This window comes from Dromiciops gliroides, chromosome 3, assembly GCF_019393635.1.
Source record: "Dromiciops gliroides isolate mDroGli1 chromosome 3, mDroGli1.pri, whole genome shotgun sequence".
Lineage (NCBI taxonomy): Eukaryota > Metazoa > Chordata > Mammalia > Microbiotheria > Microbiotheriidae > Dromiciops > Dromiciops gliroides.
Window position 1 is genome coordinate 441,395,046 of NC_057863.1, and position 23,623 is coordinate 441,418,668.

Genomic DNA, 23,623 nt, shown 5'->3' on the forward strand with positions numbered 1-23,623 from the left:
GGATGTTACTGATATAGGGAACTCCCATGTGAGGAAACCCCTATCAATGCAAGTTTTAGAGAAAGCTTTTTCTTATCCCTTTTATTCTAGTGCCTTCCAGTTGGTTATTCCCAAGTTATCCTATCTATAGTTTATTTGCATATAGTTGGTTTATATATTGTCTTCCCCATTAGACTGTGAGCTCTTCAAGGGCAGGGATTATCCATTGCCTTTCTTTGTATTTATTGCCAGAGCTGAACTCAGTGGCTAGCTCATGTCTATTGACTGTTAGTTGTCTGCAGCACTGAGAGGTTAAATGATTTGTGTCAAGTCACAGTGCCAATATGCTGTCCTCAATTTATGAGGACAGCAAGGTCCATAGAGATGGAGTGGAATGTGTAAGGCCAGATAAAAGGAGGAACTAGGGTTTGAACAAAGGTCCTCTGACTAAATCTAGGGCTATTGGGAGCTGAATTTCACATACGTTACCAGATATAGTTGCTAAGTTTGTAGTTTGTACAAAGTAGTTTATAAAATTCCTTTTCTTTGTTGTAAGGGAAGGTGTGTTGAGGAAAGAAAATAAACTCTAATAAGAATGCTGGGGTCAGCTTATGGAATGAATGTAGTTGAATAAGAGTCATAAGCATTAAAAATAATTTTTAAACTATTGTGTTTTTTCTTCACAAAAAGAGGATAAGTCTAAGATAAACTATGGCAGACAGGCCTAGTAAATAGTCAATGGGCAGTTTCATAAAGTTATAATAATTTATTTTTATAGTCATGTATTAAAAAATATCACTGTCTGAATTTGCAAGTAGGCATTCAGAGACTTTGTTGAGCAGTGACTGAGCAGAGATCTGATAGCAACACTCAGGGACAAAGGGGCTTGCAGGTTTCTCTGCCTCACCCTGTCAGCTTTGACCCATTCAAGTCTTCCACAATGTCTCATTATATCTTCGAGAGCACCCTGTGGTTTGGAAGGTTAGATTGGTGAAATGCCAGCTCTGACAGAACTTTCAATTCAGAAGGGCATCAGGTGCTAGGTGGATAATGTTACATCCCTGCCTGCATGGGCCAGCCTAAATTCAAGGAGACTCTCCCAGTCTGGTTGTAGTATGATACATTTTTCAGTGATAACACCTTTCAAAAGAGGGCAGCTAGGTGGCACAGTGGATAGAGTGTCAGATCTGGAGTCAGGAAGACTCATCTTCCTTCAAATCTGGCCCCAGATGGTTACTAGGTGTGTGACCCTGGACAAGTCACTTAACCCTGTTTGTCTCAGTTTCTTCATCTGTCAAATGAGCCAGAAAAGGAAATGGCAAATCATTCCAGTATCTTTGACACAAAAAACCCAAATGGAGTCACAAAGAGTCCAACACAATGGAAAACAACAAAACAACAGCAACAGAAACCTCTAAAAAAAACCCCAACTACCACTACTAACAAAATTTTGAACTTCATTAGTGAAGGGAGTATTCACTTTGATGAAATTCCAGAGCCTTTAAGTGTTTTAAGTGGGTAGTCGACCTCATGGCTTCAGTCTGCTGAGAACTTTTTGAATGTGATCTCAGTAGCATAACAGATAAGCTAGGTCACATAAAAAGGTTCAAAAGGGCAAGAAAATCTTTCTGCAGCATTTGTTTTCATAGCCCCTTTGAGAAAGTCAAAGTCCTACAGAATTTCTTTTCTTTCATTGTGTCTTAAAAACAACCAAAGAAAATGAAATTGACTCCAAATTTCAGCTTTACAATTCTATGAAAAGTCTAATCCCTGAAAGAATTTTAATATTGTCATAAAATATACTATTGTTTAAATGATACATTTTCATTGCCATTCATTAGCCAATTAATGAGTATTTAGTAAAGGCAAGGGACTGGTCAGATACATATTTTCTCTTCTATATAATGTATGAGAGGCTGGGGGCGGGGGGGGGGGGGGTGTTGCATAATGTATAGAGGAACAACCCTGGAATGAGGAAGAGCCCGGCTCAAGTCTTACCTTTGCCATATGTTCTAGTTGTACAACTTCAATGATTCCATTTCTTAGTGCCCTGGAACTCTCTCAGAGACTGTTAGAGAAGGGAATCTATATTGGAGGGAATTTCCACACTGGGAGTGTCCTAAAGTTTAGGACCAAGACTGATACAATCATAGCATCATAGATCTCTAAGCTGGAAGGAACCTCAAAGGCCTTCCTCCTCATATTATAATTGAGGAAACTGAAGCCCAGGGAGGTTCAAGGTCACACATAGTAATAATCTTCCCAGACCCACAACTCTAGACTCCAGAGTCAGTATGCTTTCCAGGACACTAGATAGGTTTGGACAAATAAAAAAATAAGAACCATAATACTTAAAGTGGAGCTTTTGGAATTCAAACTTAAAAGGGATGATTCCCATCATAATTGCAATTCTGATACCTGTAGCACTCACCCCTTCTCCCGCCCCTAACTTCTCAGCTCAGAAAAGAGTACATACTTTTATAGATAAGAATGTACTTGCAACCTAGAATTTTACTAGGGGGGAAGAATGCTTAGAGATCACCTAATCTGAGTGTTCATAAGCCTTTTTTTTGTGTGTGCCATGGATCACTTTGACAATCCAGTGAAGCCTATGGACTCCTCTGAATAATGTTTTTAAAAACATAAAGTAAGGGCAGTTAGGTGGTGCAGTGGATAGAGCACCGGCCCTGGAGTCAGGAGGACCTGAGTTCAAATCTGGCCTCAGACACTTAACACTTACTAGCTGTGTGACCCTGGGCAAGTCACTTAACTCCAATTGCCTCACCAAAAAACAAAAAACAAAAAACAAAACATAAAGTAGAATACACATGAGTACAAAGTAAGTCAATTCCATCCAATGCAGTATTCAAACTGTTTAAAATGAACAAATAAACCAAGTTTACAGGCCCTGGTTTTAGAACCCCTGATCTAGTCACATACCCTCATTTTACATATAACATATACCATTTCATAGCTCACGCACAGCTATCCTCTCCCAGGTCCCAGTCAACCACGTGGGTTTTTCTGGGCTACTTCTGGACACAGTGACCCAGTACTCAGGGAAATCGGCGCTTTAGTATGACATGATGCTTCCATGAGAATTTTTGTCAACCTCCCACCTCATGACAACAGTGAGTGGGATGGGGTGCTGAATTTGTGAAAAGGAGACAACTTCTAGCTGTTGTTCTCTTGACTGTGGTTCTCCAGGTCACAGACTCCAGTGAGGGGTAAGCATCCTCTATAAAGGTGTCATAGCAATCATATCCATCTAGCAGCTAGTGCTGGGAGGTCAAAACTAGGTAAACTTGCACCCAAGTCTCTGGCAGTCTTCATCTCCTTTGTGTTTTTGCTTTCTTATCTTAAGAAGTTGACTTTGTAAGCTCAAAAGTTCTGGAGATCTGCAAATGATGGTAGCAGCATCACCTGCCAGACTGATATTGGTTGCAGCAGCAAGAGTGGGTTGCTGGCCACTGGAAAGAAGAATGACCCAAGCCCAGCTGTGTTCACCAGAAATAAGTTGGAACAATATAGTGCTGAGGTGAAAGGTAAATGGATGAATGAGCAGTATTGCAAACTGTTTTGTGTCCTAGTAAGGTTTAAACATTAGCCCACCAGACAATTGTAAGCACAGTTAGTTGAGTTACTGAATCTTTTTTTAAAATTGTATTAATTTTGTTACTGCATGTCCTAATTCTTCTATACTTAGCATTTCTCTTTGTGTAGAAATAAAGCATCCTATATCTAATTTATATTCGATGCTAGTTGGTACAGTAGATAGAATGTTGAGCCTGGAGTCAGGAAGACATGACTTCAAATTGAGCCTCAGGCATTACTAGCTGTATGTGATTCTAGATACTCAACTCTGATTATTGTAGTTTCCTCAATTGTAAAATGGTGATAATAATAGCACCAAGGGAAACTGAGATCACAAAATGGATAGAATGTCAGGCCTGGAGTCAGGAAGACTCCTCTTCCTAAGTTCAAATCTGGCCTCAGACATTTACTGGCTATGTGAGCCTGGACAAGTCACTTAACCCTTTTTGCCTCAGTTTCCTTATCTGTAAAATAAGTTGGAGAAGGAAAGGGCAAGCAAACCACTCTAGTATCCCTGCCAAGAAAATCCCAAGTGGGGTCATAAAGATTCAGACACAACTGGAATGACTCAAAAACAACAACAGAACCTACCTCCCAGGGTTGTTGTGAGAATCAAATAAGATGATATGTGCTTAGCACAGTCGCTGGCCCATAGTAGAACCTTAGTAAATGCTTTTTTTTCCTTCCTTGACTTCCCCTCTTTTGCAAAATCTCTTGCTTTTGTGTACCATAAATAAAATCATCACTGGAATGGGTCAGAAGATGATTGTTAATAAGCCAATAAGTTAAAAATATAGAAAAAACAATCTACTTAAAGCTACCCTTGTCCTGAACCCAGTCCAGAAACCTCAATGGCTGGGCATGGAACAGGGAGTGGTGCTGGGACCAGACCTAATGGGCTATCTATTCTAGATACAGACTAGTGAAGTAAGGTCCAAAGAGATGAAATGACTTCCCCAAAGTCACACAGGAACTTCTAGCGGCAGAACCAAGACTAGAATCTAGTTTTCCTGACTATGAATGCAATATTCTTTCCATACTGTTATGTTGTCTCTACACATGGAAGCCAGGGTAGAAAGAACACTGGATTTATGATCCAAAGACTAGAAGAGTTCAAATCTTAGCTCTGCTATCACTACCTGCACAATCCTGGGAAGACGACTCCATTCTTGCTAAATCTTAGTTTTCTAACTCCAGGTAAACCCTGGAGGCATGACCTCTTGCTAGAAGGTGCCTTCATCTCTGGTATTCACTATTAGGAAAGACTACAATCCATTACTTCTCTATGTAAAAATGGCACAGCTTACTTACTGTAGGGAGAAGCATCTAAGAACAATGCAAACGTTTGAATTCCTCTCACCTTGGCATATTCTGAATTTGTAGAGGAGTAGGGTTAGCAACAGAGGGAAGGGGAGTGGTTGGGGTTTCATTTTAAACAAAATACGATAAATATTAGTGGTTCATCAGTGCCTACAACACAACCACAGTCTACTTACTTTTCCTCGCTAAGAGGGAAATCTAAGGCCTGATAACTGTGACAAAATACAAAACACAAGATTTTGTCTACACGTATTACTTCCCTCCCCTCCCTTTACTTTTTTTTTCTTTTTTGGGGTGTGTGTGAGGAAATTGGGGTTAAGTGACTTGCCCAGGGTCACACAGCTAATGTCAAGTGTCTGAGGTCAAATTTGAACTCGGGTCCTCCTGAATCCAGGGCTGGTGTTCTCTCTATTGCGCCACCTAGTTGCCCCCCTCCCTTTACTTTTTCCTTATATGTATACATACTATACATGTACATTGAATCAAAGATTTAGAGATGAAAAGGAATTCAAAGGACATCTAGTGTAACCTTTTCATTTTACACATGAAGAAACTGAGGCCTATAGTCGCACAGATGGTATCAGAGCCAGAATTCAAACCCAAGTCTTTTGATTCCAAATACAGCATTTCCCCCATAGTGCCATACTTGCCTCTTCAGTGAAAAACATTACTTGCAAAAACTATATAGTTAAATCAGTGTATTTTAATGAGCCATGTAACACCCCTAAAGCTAGTGTTAGGTAAAACTATAAAAACAGAGTTTTTCTTCATGCCTTTGTTCTCTTATTCAGTAGTCCCCATATACCATTTGACTGTTCAATTCTTTTTCGGTGGTATCCAGCTCTCTGTGACCACATTTGGGGTTTTCTTGGCAGAGGTACTGGAGTGATTTGCCATTTCCTTCTCTTGTTCATTTGATAGATGAGGAAACTGAGGCAAATGGGTTAAGTGACTTACCTAGGGTCACACAGCTAGTAAGTGTGTGCGGCTAGATTTGAACTCAGGAAGATGAGTCTTGCTGACTCCAGGCTTTGTGCTCTATTCACTGTACCACCTAGCTTCCCCTGCCCCACATATTATTGCCCCTTAATCAGGAGCCAGTGCCTTATGAGGAAGTAGGTAGTGCCATGGATAGAGTACAGAACCTAGGAGAGTCTAAGTTCACATCTAACTTCATATATTTATTTTTTTTAATTTTTTATTTATTTTATTTTGGGGGGGGCGAGGCAATTGGGGTTGAGTGACTTGCCTAGGGTCACATAGCTAGTAAGTGTTAAGTGTCTGAGGCCAGATTTGAACTCAGGTCCTCCTGACTCCAGGGCCGGTGCTCTATCCACTGCGCCACCTAGCTGCCCCTAACTTCATATATTTATTATTTGCGTAACCCTAGGCAAGTCAATTAACCCGTTTGCCTCAGTTTCCTCATCTGTTAAATGGGAATAATAATAGCTTCTACCTCCCAGGATTGTTGAAAGGATCAAATGAGATATTAATTGTAAAACACTTAGCACAGTGCCTGGTAAATAAGTGTTATATAAATGTTATTAGTTCTTCTTATTATAGCTGAGCTCAGAGTCACCATTTTTAGGCAGAGCCCCATGTTCTGGTTTTTGCTTCTCTCCTATCAAAAATAGTCTATCCTGGGGCAGCTAGGTGGCACAGTGGATAGAGTACCAGCCCTGGAGTCAGGAGTACCTGAGTTCGAGTCCGGCCTCAGACACTTAGCACTTACTAGCTGTGTGACCCTGGGCAAGTCACTTAACCCCAATTGCCTCACTTAAAAAAAATAAATAAAAATAGTCTATCCTATTTTTGCATAAGATTTTGAATGGGTCACTTGAGTACGTTTAACATTTTTCCCTTTATTACATGGAAGGCTCACTGGTGGGGAGGAGAGGGGAAAGCTACATTTTGGAAGTAACTGTGATTAAAAACAAAAGACAGGGGGCAGCTAGGTGGCACAGTGGATAAAACACCAGCCCTGGATTCAGGAGGACCTGAGTTCAAATCCAGCCTCAGACACTTGACTCTTACTAGCTGTGTGAGCCTGGGCAAGTCACTTAATCCTCATTGCCCCACAAAAAAACAAAAACAAACAAAAAAACCCAGAAGAAAACAATAAAACAAGTCTCCTTTTTCCCGATCTAGCATTATATCTCTGTAGTCTATATATAGTCTACTAATCTTTGATAAATTACATATAATTTATATTATGTATTAATTTCTAGTCTATTAATTGTTAATAAAGGGGCAACTAGGTGACTAGTTGGACAATGGATAGAGTGCCAGGCCTGGAGTCAGGAAGACCCGAGTTCAATGTAGCCTCAGACACCTACTAGCTGTGTGATCCTGGGCAAGTCACTTAACTCTGTTTGCATCATTTCCCTCACCTGCAAAATGAACTAGAAAGAACATTCCAGTATCTTTACCAAGAAAACCCCAAATGGGGTCACAAAGAGTTGGATACAACTGAAACAATTGAACAACAAAAAAATTCTTTAATAAACTAATCCAGGCTCAGGTGTCAGTGACTGAATACATCTCCCCCCTCACAGTGACATTCACACTTTTAAAAGGGATTAAAACAGCCCAATTTAAAAATTGTAAAGTCCAAGGAGGAAGATTTTTTTGGGGGGAGATGATACATTGATCAGATCACATAGACTCATAGGTGTTATAACTAGAGGGCGCCTTAGAGATCATGCGATCTGACACCACTACTGTATAGCTAAGAAGCTGAGGCCCAGGGGGCAGCTAGGTGGCGCAGTGGATAAAACACCAGCCCTGGATTCAGGAGGACCTGAGTTCAAATCTGGCCTCAAACACTTGACACTTACTAGCTATGTGACCCTGGGCAAGTCACTTAACCCTCATTACCCCGCAAAACAAAACAAAACACCAAAAAAGAAGAAGAAGCCGGGGCCCAGAACAGTGAAATGTCTTATCTAGTCATATCAATAAATTATTAGCAGAACCAAGCACCAGTTCCTCTTATTCCAAATTCAGTGCACTTGCTAGTAGGTAGGCAACCATCAATAAAGTCCTGAATAAATTCCTCTGTCAGATCTGACAATCAATGTTATTATCACTAAGATCAGGCAGAAATACCAATTAATAAGTAAAATTTCTGAGTGAGAGAAGAAAAAAAATAAGCTGGAGAAATCTATACATGTCTGGCAAATAACAAACACCTTTCACACTCACAAAGCCCTGGCAGAGTGCAAAGAATGCCAGGCAATATTTGACAGCTTCAAAATACTTTCCAATAGCATTGAGGATAATCAAACCCCATCATTGCAAAAGATGAAGAAATTGCTCCAAGTACCTGTCAAACATTCAAATACTTGCATTTGTCACAGTGTCAGCTGCTGCAGATTTCTCCATTTTTTTCCTTCTTCATTTATACGCACAGCTTTTGTGGGTGGGTGTTCTTCATGCCCCAAACAAAGAGTAGAAATAGTTCTTTGAACTTATTAAGCGTTTAGAGGTTTCACCAATATTAGCTCTACACATTAAGCATCATTAACTCTCAATACTACAGGTGGACAGGCAGTCATTAAGACCAGCACTTTGCCTGCCATAAGTCGACCAAGAAACTAAGATGCCTTCAAAAAAAGTCATGGAGCAAGATTGACCCAAGCCAGGAATAGATGTCTGTGTCTGTCCAGACCACCAGACCACATCAATATCTCTTTTACATGCTCATACTCCCTTTTATTGGTTTGGTCTCTATCTTCCCATTCCATTCCAAATGCCTCCTTGGTCTGAGGTTGGCAAAATCCTTGCCTGAGGACATTCCTAAAGCAATTTGGAAAGAACAAACACTGCGACTGGATTTCTTTCTGTTTTTTTTTCTCAATACAAGATACTGTACCCCAGGAATAGAAGCAGGGGTCCTCTCAATGGTGGAATTCCAGTGGTCAGAAAAGGATGGGGGCAGGGGGAGGGGAAAGACAAGCAGTAAGAAGTAGTAGATGAAGGGAGAGAGGGGAATAAGGAGGGATAGGAGGAGGAAGAGAGAAGGGGGAAGGAGAGAGACAAGGAAAGAGAGAGGAGAAGGAGGGAGAGAGGGGGGATAGAGAGAAAGAGACAGAGACAGAGAGAGCAGGAGAGTCCCATAACCACACTACTTCCTCCAAGGTCATACCACAGTTTCTTCCTGTAAGTTGTATGAGCTTCTTTCTATGATTTTCCCTAAGTGGAGGAATGTTGACCTAGGGCAGTTAGGAAATATTATGAAAAATCTCTGTGGCTAATTTTTGAATAACAAACTGAAAAAAAAATAGACTAGAGACTTTATCATGCATGGCCCCCTTTTCCTTCACAAAAAGCCTTGTGAATCAGGCCAGTGTGTTACCCATACATTGATGTATGAGAAAGCCAAGTAAGATTTCCATTGTACTCCATCAATGCAGCTAGTCAGACCACAGATTTAGCAATGCCTGTCCCCTAACTCTGTGGACAATATCACGGGGAAAAAACCCTTTCAATACTCTCTAATTCTGTTACCCAATATACAACCTTGGAAGATGCTCTAAAGCAAAGTGATTAGCCAGATAGAAATCCTTTTTGCCTTTGCTTGAAATGTAAGTTTCTCTTGTACAAAATACCACAAGTAGCATCCATTCCCATTCACTTAGCAACCACGTAGAAGGGCAAGGGAAGAATATCAGCACCAGCTGAGACTGAAGGGTGAGAGGTTCCATGGGAAAGAGAGGTCAGAGCTTAGAGAATGTTCATGCTAGTCAAAAGAAGACTTGAAGGCCGAGTGTATTTTCAGAATCTCTGTTTAGAAGAACTCAAAGACAGCCAGATCATGAACACACCATGCTACACTACCCTGGAGGCATCTCAGGTTTAATACCAATGCAGAGAGACCTGCTACTTCTTACAACAACCCCCTCATCCCCCGCCCCCCCCACTGCTACCAGCTGTACTGTGCGACATCTGGGTTTTCCCTAGAGTTTTGATTTGATCTGTCCTGACTCCCCTGATGATCTTCTGAAAGATGATGAGATCACAGATTGAGAAGGTCCTAGGGCTTTAAACTATAAATAATGTAAAAAACCAACCCCCTAATACATTAAAGGACACACACTGTCTTAGAACCATAGGAGAGAATCCTACTGACATGCTGAAGGTGAAGTATAATAGCATTTAATCTGTTCCTTTGACCAAAGTTCATTTCTAAAATTATATGCCATTCAAATGAGTTGCTAAGTGACTAATTGAACATTAATATTTATTTAAAAAAAACAAACTATTTGTGGCCACCTCTCTTCTTTGTTTTCTCCCAATAAAGGTAGGGGAGGGGGAGGCTATTTCATTAAACCACCTTCCCCCCCCCCCATCATTAGGAACAATTAGTGCTTTCTAAGATTTGTGAAAACAAGTTATTTCAGAGTATCAGGCCTCAGATCCACTGGGACGTAAAGACCCAGAAATATTTTCAAATGTAATTTTAAACGATACATGTAATTAGTAGCTTTTCCGGCCTCCCCCAAAAGGAACAAAAAGATGTGTTCTGACCTTGTAGAGCATGCGTCCTCCTTGTGCTGTCTCTCAGTCAGAGACACAGTGAAGCCCTAGTCTTGATGTGGATGGCAAAATCTGTCTCCACAGTAGATGCTCCCCTTTCAGTAACTCTAACTCTTAGCATTATCTCAGTCCATGAAAAGGAAACTGGTGCTTATGTGTTGTCCAGGGAAGCTAAAGTGGTCAGTGGCAATAGGAAAAGACCTCTTTTTTTTTCTTCTTTCAGCTACCTCCCAACAATTTCACTCCCTTCCTTTCTGGATTTGAATCATTTTGTCACTGCATGAAAAGGAAGTAGAGTCTGAGGATAGGGCAGTGAGAGACCCTTGGAGTAGACATAGGAGACAAATAATCTGACGAGGCTTCCGCTTGGTTTGAAAGGATCAGAACTCCGAGGGGCGAGGCAAGAGAGCAGCCCAACAGGATGTGTGTGGCCAGAGTTCCTGGCATGGAGTCTTGGCTTTCATGTTTATTTTTGGATATGTTTTTCTTAGCCTTTTGATGCAATTTTCTGGGCTAGGAAGTAACCTTACAGAAGCCTAAAGATGCTATGTGAGTAGGCATTTGCCATAGGCAGGAAGATGGATTTTTAATCTATATCTCCTTTGTCCTCCAGATTACATAGCATGATACTGGGTCATATGTGAATACTACAAGGGGACTACCAGTCAGCAGTCAGGTTGATAACTGCCTTCATACCCAGAAAAAAAAATGCAGGGTTTGTCTCATCCTTTGCCCTTGTATCCCAATTACTTAGCACAGTGCCAAGCACAACCATAGATGCTTAATACACATTGACGGATTAAAGGTCTATTACTAGCAATGTAATTGTGAGGTTATCAGTAATTGTCAAAAACACATTAAACAAGACAATGAAACCCTCAAGTACTTTTGAGAAATTTCTTGATTTAAGAATTTGACTTTGAAAGACAGAGGAAGGTAACAGAACTAGTCTCTACTTAGGCAAAAGCAGATGTTTCTGAAAGATATAGTTCCAAATGGATTATTAAAGAGCACTGGGGGAGACTAAACTCCCTTCCCACAAGATTGCTTTCTTTAACAAAAACTCCTTTCTGTATTTTGACAGTTTCAGGTTACCTGGATTCAATACCTGCCGCTGACACATCCTGTCTATGTGACTCTTGCCGAGTCACTTAACATCTCAGGGTACCTAAGACTTTAAGTTGCAGGGAAGGTACATATATTGATGCTATATTGATAATGGAAGTTTCTCATCAGGAGCTCCTTATATTGATGAAATCGCAGGTCTGTTTAAAAAAAATGTGTGTATGTGTATCTTCGGTGGCAAATGCCTGCTCCTATAGCATCTTCAGGCTTCTGTAAGATCACTTGTGTGTTAGTCAAGTCAATAAGCGCATGTTAAGTACTTATCCTGTGTCAGGCATTGTGCTAAGTACTGAGAATATAAACACAAGTTGTCCTCAGGAAGCTTACATCCTAATGGGAGAAGAAAACACATAAAAGTTAGCTGAAGAACAGTGGGAGTTGGGTGGAGAGAAGGTACCTATGTGAGGACATGTTGTGTTGGAGGAAAGAAACAAGCAAGCCCATGCTTTTGGTCATAGTGGTCAGCTATGATGGATGAATTAAAGAAGGGAGAGACCTTAGTCAGGGGGTGCATTTAGGAGGTGAGAGCAATGGTTAGATGAGTGAATAAGTGACTAAAATAGTGGGGTAGCCATAGAATAAAAAGAATGGGATGAATGTGAGAGATGTTGTTTAGGCAAAACTGGCAAGGCTTGACAAATGACTGGATATGAAGGACAAGGGAGAGTGAAACACTGGGAACAGTCCTCAGGTTGTGAAAAATCAAACAATACTTATATTCAAAGTATTGGGAGCACAAGACAAATAAATTTCTTCAAGGCCACAGAGTCACTGATGTGACATTGGATCCTTCTTCATTTATGACAGAGGAGGTTATATTTTTTAGCTTCTCCCTATGATCATTTAAAAACAACAATGTTGGGGGTAGCTAGTTGGTATAGTAGATAAAGCACCAGCCCTGGATTCAGAAGGACCTGAGTTCAAATCTGGCCCCAGACACTTGGCACTTATTAGCTGTGTGACCCTGGTCAAGTCACTTAACCCTCATTGCCTGGCAAAACAAAACAAAACAAAACAATGTTTATTAGTATGATCATTATCTGAAAGTGTCCTGACTATGGGTATGGAATACAGGGCATGAAATCAGAAAGACCTGGGTTGAAAGCCCACTCTTGACTCTTACTGGTTGCATGATCCTGGGCAAGTGACACCTTCTCCATACCTCAGACAACTCCCTAGGACTTATCAACTAAATCATAGACTAGCTGGTAGAGGGAGTTCATGAAGCTTTCGTGAATACACATATAAAAGGAAGCAGCATGGTAATGGTGGAAAAAAGCATGGGGTTTACTGTGAAAGGACCTGCATTCAAGCCCATCTCTGCCATTTACTATTTGTTTGACTGTAGGCAAGTCACTAACCTCATTGGGCCCCAGTTTTCTCTTCTATAAAATTAAGGTGTAGACCTGATGACCTATAAGATTCATTCTAAATGTGTTGTTCTATTAAACATATTTTCTTACCTCCTTCCCCTGTGTCCGCTCAGAAAAAGGACTAGATCTGGAAATTTGTGAAATATTTTTCAATTTTAGCTCAATTAGCCTTGTTTTATATTGTCTTCTATTGTGTAAGTCAAATTGGCAGGACTCAGGAGCTCTCTAACGTGTCCCTCTCACATGCTTTTTTTCCCCCATCAGGTACTTTTATCCATTTGACCCTATCAATAAATATAATCAAATAAACATTCTCACATGATGCAAATTATCCTTTTCACTGTTTTATTGTCCTTTCCTGTTCCCTGACTCTTTGCTCATGAAAATTGCCTTCCCTTGTCTTTTTCCCTATTTCAGCTTCCAATTTATAGTCCTATTTGGGGGCATTAGGCAGCCTTACTTTAAGGTCAGGTCACCTTTTCTTAGCTTAAGTGAATTTTGGCAATTTATTCTGCATTAGTCAATAATACTTCACTCCTTTCACTCATCTTTGATATTAATACTTATTAAAATATATAACAGGGGCAGGAAACATCTCATTTTCAATACTACCGCAGGAAAAGCAAGACATGGCAGTCAGGCCCCTGAATTACATGTTGAAAATTAATATTAAAAGCCACTGCATACCATTTTCAGTTCTTGAGACAATAAGAATTTAAACTCAGTGAAACCAGTGGCACTTTACACCATCAGTAAGGAAGTTAAATGACAAAGTGCTGAAGTTAAGTATAGGCTTGGGAGTCTTAAACCAGTTATTAATATTTGATCCAAGATTATGGGTATTTTTGATTAATGGTAGCTCTTGATATATAAATATAAAAGTGATTCATTGTCTAATTCTATAAAACCCCTTCCAATACGTGTGGAGCAGGGTGGTTTTTCAATGGACAAGAAACCAGAGTTTCTTTGTTCTCTTTCTGACTTACTGTCCAACATTAGGCCTTTAAGTGACTTGAGAGCTAATAAGATATTTTTTGGTGTTTAAAGTGTGTTAGCAGTTTTACATATATTATATACATGAAACTAAAAGCAACAATCAGCACACCAAGTACTGGATCAGCAAAACATATTGACAAAGACCCATAAAAGGGTGAGTAAGAAAATTATCTTTTGTATTGCCTGAGATGTATTTGGATTAAAGTGTCTTGGCTCTGTTCTAACAAAAATGAACTAAAACTGAGCAACTGTTTATCTCTGTGTTAATTCTGTGCACTGTGATTCTGCCAAAGAGCCTTCTTCATGCACCATGAATTTGAAATTCTTCTGAGATCTAAGTATCCTTAGGTATCTAAAAATTTTTGGAAATAAAAAAGTGATAAAAAGGCAGCTATGAGGTCTTTTTTTTTTAAAGGCAATATTTAAAATTAGATGTAACCGAAGAACAGACTTTCTAAATGTCCCCTAAAACCTCAGAATGACAGAATTTCAGAGTAGCATGGGTCCTCAGTGGCTTAACCCAACCCATATATGAAAAAGTATCCCCTCTGGTAAGAAGTCGTGGAGAACCCTTAATAAGGGAGACATCCATCTCCATCTTGTACCAGTTCATTTTGCTTTTGGACGGGAAAAATTTCCTTACAATGAGCTAATGCAGTACTGCTCCTAGGTCTGCTCTCTGGGCCCAAAGTGAGTATTTCTTCTAATACCGTTCCTAGACAAAAGACAGCAATCAAATCCTTTCCCTTCCCGCAAAGTCTTCTCATCTCTAGGCTAAATATCCCTAATTCCTTCAAACGATCCTTACATTGCTTGAACTCAAGAGCCTGGTCCTACTCTTCTAGGCATTCTCTACTTTGCTCATGTCCTTCCTAAAATGTGGTGCCCAGAGCTAAACCCAGTACTCCAGGCTTAGCCTGGCCAGCATTTCCTCTGACATACTGCTTTCATTATATGTTAACTAGGGCATAGCCACTATTCAGAAGCTATGATCAGAAGACCAAATATTTACACCCTGGATGTTTCCCTGCCCTCAGGAAATAACGTCGACTGACTGAAAACATATCTCCTGGTTTATGGTATGTGAATCAGAATGGGAAAAGGAAACAATAGCCTGTGAATTCAATATGGCCTTAAAAGAAAGTGGTCTGCAAACCAATCGCAGAATATCAGAATTAGAAGGACCCACTCTGCTCATCTAGTCTAACTCACCCCTGAAAAGGAATCCCTCAGGGCAGCTAGGTGATACAGTGGATAAAGCACTGGCCCTGGATTCAGGAGGACCTGAGTTCAAATATGGCCTCAGACACTTGATAGTTACTGTGTGACCCTGGGCAAGTGACTTAACCCTCATTGCCACCCCCCCCCCAATTTTGAATCCTCTTGTACATTTCCCATGTATTCCTCTATAATATAATAAAGAATAATTATGATAAAGAATAAAAAGGGGTGTATCTGTGGGTGTATCTGTGTGTATATGTGGGGGACAGTCCAGCAATGATAACAGAAAGCTAAAAAAATCTGGCATTATGTGTAGTGTTCTACATCCCTACTACCTTGCATCTCCAGAGATGCAGTGTGAAGTGTCTTCTCATATGTCTCCTTTGATATCGCCTTAATAATAATATTTTTAAAATTTTTATTTATTTTACTTTAAATTTAAGAAATAAAACAAACATTTTCATAATAGTGGAATTTTAAAAAGATGATTGCATGTGAAACTGCAAATCTATTATACACAACTTACTATTCCTTTTAAATATATAATAAAATTATCATGTAAAAAAATAAAAGAAAAGGAATCCCTAATGTAATATTCTGAGAAGCCGGTCATTCAGCCTCTGCTTAAAGGCTTCCAATGAAGGAAACGCCACTACCACCTGAGGTAGCCCATTTGTTTGGTTCAGGAAAGGCTTTGACTCAGTAAAGTAAAACACAATGTAAAATGATCATGGAGTCTGCTGTGCTAAGCTCATACAAACTTCCTTGATAGAAATAACCACAGAGATAATATGATTCAATGATCCTCTGGCATCAACACTGAGTATGGTAAATAACTGAATCATAGAATCTTAAGAGTTACCAGTGATGTTGATTACCATCTACTTCATCAAGTGCCTGAAAGGAATCCCCATGATCACATACCTGATAAATGGTCATCCTGTCTTTGCTTGAAGACTTCTATTGACAAAGAGCTCATCACTTCCTGAGGCAGCTCTAGTGGTTAGGAAATCTTTTTTGGCATCATAGTGGAATTTGTCTCTTGGAAATTTCTACCCAGGCCTCCTGGCCTTGCCCTTTGGGGCCAAACAGAACACACACCTATACCTATACCTATGTTTATACCTTTACCTATACCTTTACCTATACCTATACCTATACCTATACCTATACCTATACCTATACCTATGCTTATACCTATACCTATACCTATACCTTTACCTATACCTATACCTATACCTTTACCTATGCATATCATAATATATATGCGCTATTTCCTTTTCCCATTCTGGTCCACATGTTAGAAACAATGAAACATGTTTCACACATGTATATAGGTTCTATACATGTATGTGTATACATGTGTGTGCACGTGTATATGTGTGTTTGTATATATACACATATACATACTTGCCAGCAGTGGGTGTCCTATGTGAAAGTCAAACAGAGGAGGGTGGGGCTAGATGTGCCTGTTTGTAGATGACATGGCACTGACTTCAAGAAGCAGCCCTGGAACCCTATAGAAGAGTTGGTTTCAAATGTAGTTTCAGGTACCTTTATCTGATTTACTGTGTTTTCTATGTAATTGTTGCCATTTCACTTTCTAAGAAACTAAAAACCCCAGCCTTAGTTCTGATCCATTTTCATCCTTTCCAAACGCCTCCATATTGATGTTATGGCCAATGGTGGAGTTATGACTATACATGCATATGTATATGTGTATAAATTATTTATATGCATAATGTCTTCCTATCACAATGTTTCCCAAGGGTAACCCCCAAATTAAATTTTAAGTGGTAGGCAAGTAACAAGATGTAATGATGACATTCATTTTTAACCCAGGATTATTTCAGGAACCCAAATTCTCACCATTTGGCATTTGAATCCTAATAGTCATCAAGAGCTCATTAGCACAAGGGTTCTTTGGCCAACCCATGTGGAGGAGCTGTGGTCTGAGGTTATAAGGCTTGTTCCCAGTCATACTGAATCAGATGCAGCATGGAGATCAGAAGTCAAAATCCTGAGGTTATACCATCATTTGTAGTCAGTGTAAAAGTTATATGGCACAATTTTGAAAGTTCTGTCGAAACACAACAATGCCATATGGTATCTCCCTGAAGTTCCTCCTAACTTTTTTTAGTATGGTGGCTGTCCACTCATTTAGTAACTTATCAGCACTCACTGTATGAGGAAATGTTTCACAAAGAACTTGAACACTAAACATAAACAGCACAGATATAAACTTAAATAATAGGTCCTATACCTATAGAACATCCCAAGATTTTCCCCAAAATGATTTGATGTTAAACCCTTCAAAGTTATAAAAATAATGGGAAAATGTTTTAAAAAAACTAAGAGATAGTGGCCTTTGGAGAAACTAAAATTCACAGCCCTGAGGAGCTCCTAATTAAAAGCCATTTTTTACAAAATGTTCTCACAACTACTGTCATATTATCAATTTCAATCAGTTGCTACATAGGAAATCATTTCTCCAATTGAACAAATCACAGGTGAGGACCATTTAGGTCTTTAATCACTTTTACAAATTTGATTTTTCAAAAGGACATTTAGGTTCACCTTTTAAAATAAGAGATCAAGAAATGGCTTATTTGCCTCTAGTTCAGTCACTTTAATTGACAGAAAACCCACAGTTCATGGAAAACCTATTTTAGTTTTTCCTTCCTAAAACTAAGCTTTTGTCTCTGAACTTTAGTGATCAGTTGGGGCTTTGTAATAGTTTCCAAGAGAAGCATTTCAAACAAGTAACCCCACAATTTATACACTACTGCCAAGAATAAAAGGAACAGGTTTCACCACTGAGGTTTTCTAAGGCTTTGTGTGGCCTTTAAAGCAAAGTATCACTTGTTCACCTGCGGGTTTTCTCTGTTAGTGCATTTTGTTTTGCTCTGGGGGATACTATTTGATTACACGAAATTCTTTTTATATCAAGTTTAAAATCTTAGCAACACTAGGACAAGTAGTGAAGCCTGCCAGCTCAGTGGGTTGACACTTGAACACACTGAGACGAGGACAAAGGCAAGGACTAACCGTGGTTTCAAATCAGAAAGCTGAGAGAGCTCACAAGAGTGAGGGGATGGGAGGATTAGCTGGGCTTTTACAAGGGCTGGCTTTGCTATGACTGCAGATGAGATTAATTTATTACCAATGCAGGCCATAAATGAGTTCAATAACTGAGAGACTTTGGTAAGCAGCAGATAAATGCAAAAACCAGCAGGACCTGTTGTGTCCACTCACTGCTGTGCCACTCTCCATTCTGAAGTTGGCAAGAAACCAGGCATTATTATGGTGCAGCCACCTACCATAGATTATTATGGAACACAACACTTTCAAAAATATCTAAACAATACAGGCGTTAACTCTATGTAGTCCACATTATTGAGTAGGTATAGGATGGATTTTTTTTCATTCAAAAGGGAATACCAATTTTAAGCTTTGATAGCTAAAAACTACATACACTAAAGACTTCAAGAACACTCTGTTGTCTTCCATAGTAGAGAATACATCTCCAGAATAGCCTCTTAGAAGGACCAATGGGGGAAAGCAGAGAAAATACTAAATGGTCATTCAAGAAATAATTAATAGGTATGTTGGACTATAGAAAATGAAGCAGATACTTTTAAAAAATCAAGGATGCCTGTGTCAATATGGTTTTCACTCGCTTCAAAGGAGCATTTGAGAAATAAAGTTTCATCTGTCGATTCAGAATGGAGCATATTAAGGTGGATTGTAATGTCATTATACATATTATAGTTGCCTTTATTTGTCTAAAACTACATTAATTGAAAGAGAAGCCTTTGAGTTTACCTCCCATAGTGCTTTAAAATCTTTCTGTTCAATGCGGAGGAGTTCACTGCACTCTCTTGTAACAATGGTAGCATGGCGGGGAGTGTTATCCAAAATCGACTCTCCAAATGCTGTTCCAATTCCCAGAGTACAGATTGTCACTGCATCCTATGAATGCAAAGTAAGTAGTTGTTAGATAATTTAAATGTTATGGGGATGTTTGGTTCTCAGTTTTCTTATCTCTTATATCTGTCTTAAGATTGGGTGGGGGGGGGGGGAGGAAGAGTTCCAAGTGACGAATGTCACTTAATCCCTTCCCCTTGACAAATGTGTTTGCTTTGTGATGGGAGGTTGAGGGTGGAGAAGTCACAACAATTCAATGGGCATAAAAGGAAATGGGAAACACAAATAAACAAAACCCAGAGATAGTACAGAAACCTCATCCTAGTCAATAATTTCAACTCAACAACAACCCCCACCAGCACCACCACACACACACCAGCAAGTCATTTTCCAGAGCTGTAACCAAGCAGCAAAACTGACTATTACCAGTTACACTTCCTTCCTCTTCCTCTGTGTAACACATATCAGTCAATTCTATTGCTTATTCACAGCTCTGGACAAAGGCTTGTTAGATGGGTTGATATAAGAGTTGAAATTACAGGTTGAAGTGGGATTTTTAGACTACCTCTACATTTCATTTATTGCTGAAACTATAAAAGATTTCCCTAGCCAGTAGCCCGCTTTCTGATGTTAAGTCAATCTGTGCTTACCTGGGCTAGTCCTAATGAAACATAGTCTGTTGTAAGTTGTCATAAAAATGCTTAAAAGCCAGGCTGTACATAAAGAGCAAACAGAAGCAAGAGTTCTAAAAAGTCCACAGACTGAAACATCAATCAAAAAAGATTTATTGAGTGCTCTATGTAACTGACACTTAGCAATATAGAGCTTTCAAGGTTTAAAAAGTGCATTACAGCACAATATCTCAATTAGATCTAACAACAACCCTTTGAGGTAGGTACTATAGATATTACTATCTATATTTTACAGATTAAGAAACTGAGACTCAATAAATTAATCTGCTGAGTATATGAGCCATTTATTCAAACCTTCAGTCTCCCTTTAACAGAAAGATGGAAGGTAGACCAGAAGACAATCGTTCTGGAAATTAATGTCAAAGAACATTTAGGTAAATGTGAAATGATCACTATGTTGAATATAGTAAGGTGCCTAAGGAAAATTAGAAAAGAACATTCATCTGAACTTTTCTATTATTTTTTAAATTCTATTTTATTTTATTTTCAGTTCCATTTTCTCTCCCTCCCTCCTACTACTCCAATTGAGAAGGCAAAAAAAGAAAAGAAAATGCAGTACAAATATGTAGTTATGCAAAACAAATCCTACATTAGCTATGTCCAAAAAAAAAAAAGGAAAGGAAAAGAAAATGAAATAGAAGAAAATGCTTCCATCTGTACTCTGAGTCCATGGGTTTTCCATCTGGAGGTGGATAGAATGTTTCGTGAGTCTTTTGGAATTGTGTTGGATCATTGCTTAAAACCTATTGAATTAAGTAACATTTTAATGACTAATAATCTTTGTGGAAAGGCTCTGCTTTATTGGTAAGTATGAAAAATGAAATAAAGAGGAATTGATGAGGAATTAGGAACAGTAGAAAACAATGATATCCTTCAGAAGTTTGGAAGTGATAGGGTACAGAGAGAGAAAAGAGCAATTTCCTTGTTTTTAAAATGGGGATAACAATACTTGTATTACCTCCTGCACAAGGCTGTTGTGGAGAAAATAGTTTTTATATCTAAAAATGCTGCAGAAATAGCAGCTACTAAAACAATATAGTAATCCAGATATTTATGAACCCTAACAAATTAATTTGTCTGCAATATTGTCTATGAAGTTTGGAGATAATTCTATCTCCTTTTAGAAAATACCAATAGGCAAACATTCTGGGAAGCAATATGTAAATATGTGATGAATAGGTCACACAACCAATCATGCCTTTTGACCTGGAGGTTTCATTCAGAGGATGCTATGCCAAAGACACCATAAAAAAGTTGGGGGAATAGAGGGGCAGCCAGGTGGCGCAGCACCGGACCTGGATTCAGGAAGACCTGAGTTCAAATCCAGCCTCAGACACTTGACATTTACTAGCTGCGTGGCCCTGGGCAAGTTGCTTATCCCTCATTGCCGCTCCCCCCAAAAAAGGTGGGGAAGACAACTGTCTGTATGAAAATATTAATGGCTATTCCATTTTTTAAATAGCAAAAGTACTAGAAACAGCTTTTTTTCCAATAACTACATTCTCTGGTTTAGTAACATATGGTTTAATAATGCAGTAGAATTTCATGGTCCTATAATAATAAATATTAAGCATTCAAAGAAATATGGAATAGTCATGCCATATTTGAAGTGATAAGGAAACAAATTAGCAGAACCAGAACTGACCATCCAGTAAGATTTCTGTTTCCATATATATATATATATATATATATATATATATATATGTGTGTGTGTGTGTGTGTGTGTGTGTGTGTGTGTATGTATATGTATGTATGTATGTATGTATGTATGTGTGTATGTATATGTGTATGTATGTGTGCATGTATGTATGTGTGTATGTATGTGTGTATGTATGTATATGTGTATGTGTATGTATGTGTATGTGTATATGTATATGTATATATATGGAAACAGAAAGAGAAAGGGAAAAGCAAAATGTTGACAAACATGGTAGAACTTGGGATAGGCCTGGGAACAACTGTTTTTGCTTGTTAAAGGCTAAATGTTTGTTGTAAGATTTTCCCTGTTGTTTTCTGTGTTTATTTGATTGCTTTTATTGATGGTGATAAAATTAAAATTTTAATAATTACATATATATCATTTCAATTGTTTATAATTTTTTAAATAATTAAATTATGTCAGTGGTTACTCAAAAGTCATCTGAAATGATTTTTTATTCCAGCAGCTACCTTGTTATGGCAAATAAACCATGGGAAATACACAAGGGTAATTCTCTGTGTTAGAAAATACATTGTTTTCCTTTCATGCATCTAATACATGATAATAGGCAAATGTTATTAAAATCAAGTTAGTAACTCTGTAATCACATTACTAAGACAAATGCTCATAATAGTCCAGATCCCTGAACCATGGAAAATTGCTTCTGCACAGATATTACCATATAAAATTGTGTTCAAGAAAATAAAATCAATAATTTCTAAGAAAAGAATTAAAGAGCAGGGAAGAATTGAAGGATGTTTGCCAGGAAACAGAGGTGAACATTTTAACATTGAAAACTGCCCATGAGAAGAGATCCCAGGACTCTGAGTATTTTGTATTCTCTCTTAGCTTAGTATGTCCACCTCTAAGCAATTCATATATTCTGCTAAGGATGAAGAATGGATTATGATTCGCTACAACCCATCAAAATCTGTTAAGAATAGCAAGCTTTTTGGGGCGGCTAGGTGGCGCAGTGGATAAGCACCGGCCCTGGATTCAGGAGTACCTGAGTTCAAATCCGGCCTCAGACACTTGACAATTACTAGCTGTGTGACCCTGGGCAAGTCACTTAACCCCCATTGCCCCGCCAAAAAACAAACAAACAAAAAAAAGAATAGCAAGCTTTCCTATATTCTTGCTCTCCTGATCAACAGTTCTTGCCATCTTAAGTGTTTGAGATACTTCATTATTTTAGTTGATAAAAAATTAAGTTATTGTTGATAGCAATATATAGTGCTCAGTTATTTTATAGCGCTCAGTTATTTTCCAGGCTTGTGAAATTTACATAGGCCAGGTTCTCTGCTCAGTAGCAGCACTGGTAGGCTGACCCTCATGAATAAGAAGAGGATTTGGGATGATTTTTGGATTTACTTTGCAGATGATTCCATGTTGCTACCAATAATCAAGACCTAGTAGTATCACCCTCTTTATTTACCCTTAGGAAGCCTTTGTCATATTCCAAACCCCCCCCCCACCAAAACCCCCAAAACATAAAGAGCCATAAAGACAAAACTCAAAATGAGTCTTGGCTCTTTTCAAAAAGGATCACAGGTTACCAAGAAGGTCCTTAAGCCCTCAAGATGATGTATAGTCTTATATTCCTATTAATGGAAATAGCCTCAGATCTACCTCTAAATTCTATCAGTGCATTACTTATCTTTATATCCTCCAGAGTCCCTATCACACTGGCCTTCACATAGTACTTGCTCAATAAGGATATACTAAATGAATGGATAGAGCACTGGCCTTGGAATGAGGAAGACTCATCTTCATGAGTTAAAATCTGGCCTCAAGCACTCCCTAGCTGTGTAACCCTGGGCAAGTCACTTAACCCTGTTGGCCTCAGTTCCTCATGAGTAAAATGAGCTGGAGAAAGAAATAGCAAACCACTCTATTATCTTTTCCAAGAAAACCCCAAAATGGGTCACAAAGAGTTGGACATGACTGAAATGATTCAACAATTAGAAAAAATGAAGGGATGAATGGATGGTTGGATAATCAATAGATACATAAAGTGTGACTTTTAGTACATATTTTTAAGGTATACATAGGATGTTCTGCTACTAGGTAGAATCATCCTTTCTAATTCAGTATATATACATACACACACACATATATATATATGTATGTATATATGTGTATATATATATATATATATC

The 23,623-nt window shown here is 38.8% G+C and overlaps 1 protein-coding gene across 4 annotated transcripts in view; it reads right to left on the bottom strand.

Annotated features, from left to right (window-relative positions):
- Positions 1–23,623, bottom strand: part of RAPGEF4 (Rap guanine nucleotide exchange factor 4) — a 355,797-nt gene that overhangs the window by 259,201 nt on the left and 72,973 nt on the right. For all 4 annotated transcript variants that reach the window (XM_043992057.1, XM_043992055.1, XM_043992056.1 and 1 more), the window contains exon 4: positions 18,972–19,118. In XM_043992057.1, the coding sequence (XP_043847992.1) occupies positions 18,972–19,118 (147 nt within the window). The remainder of the gene's footprint in view (positions 1–18,971; positions 19,119–23,623) is intronic.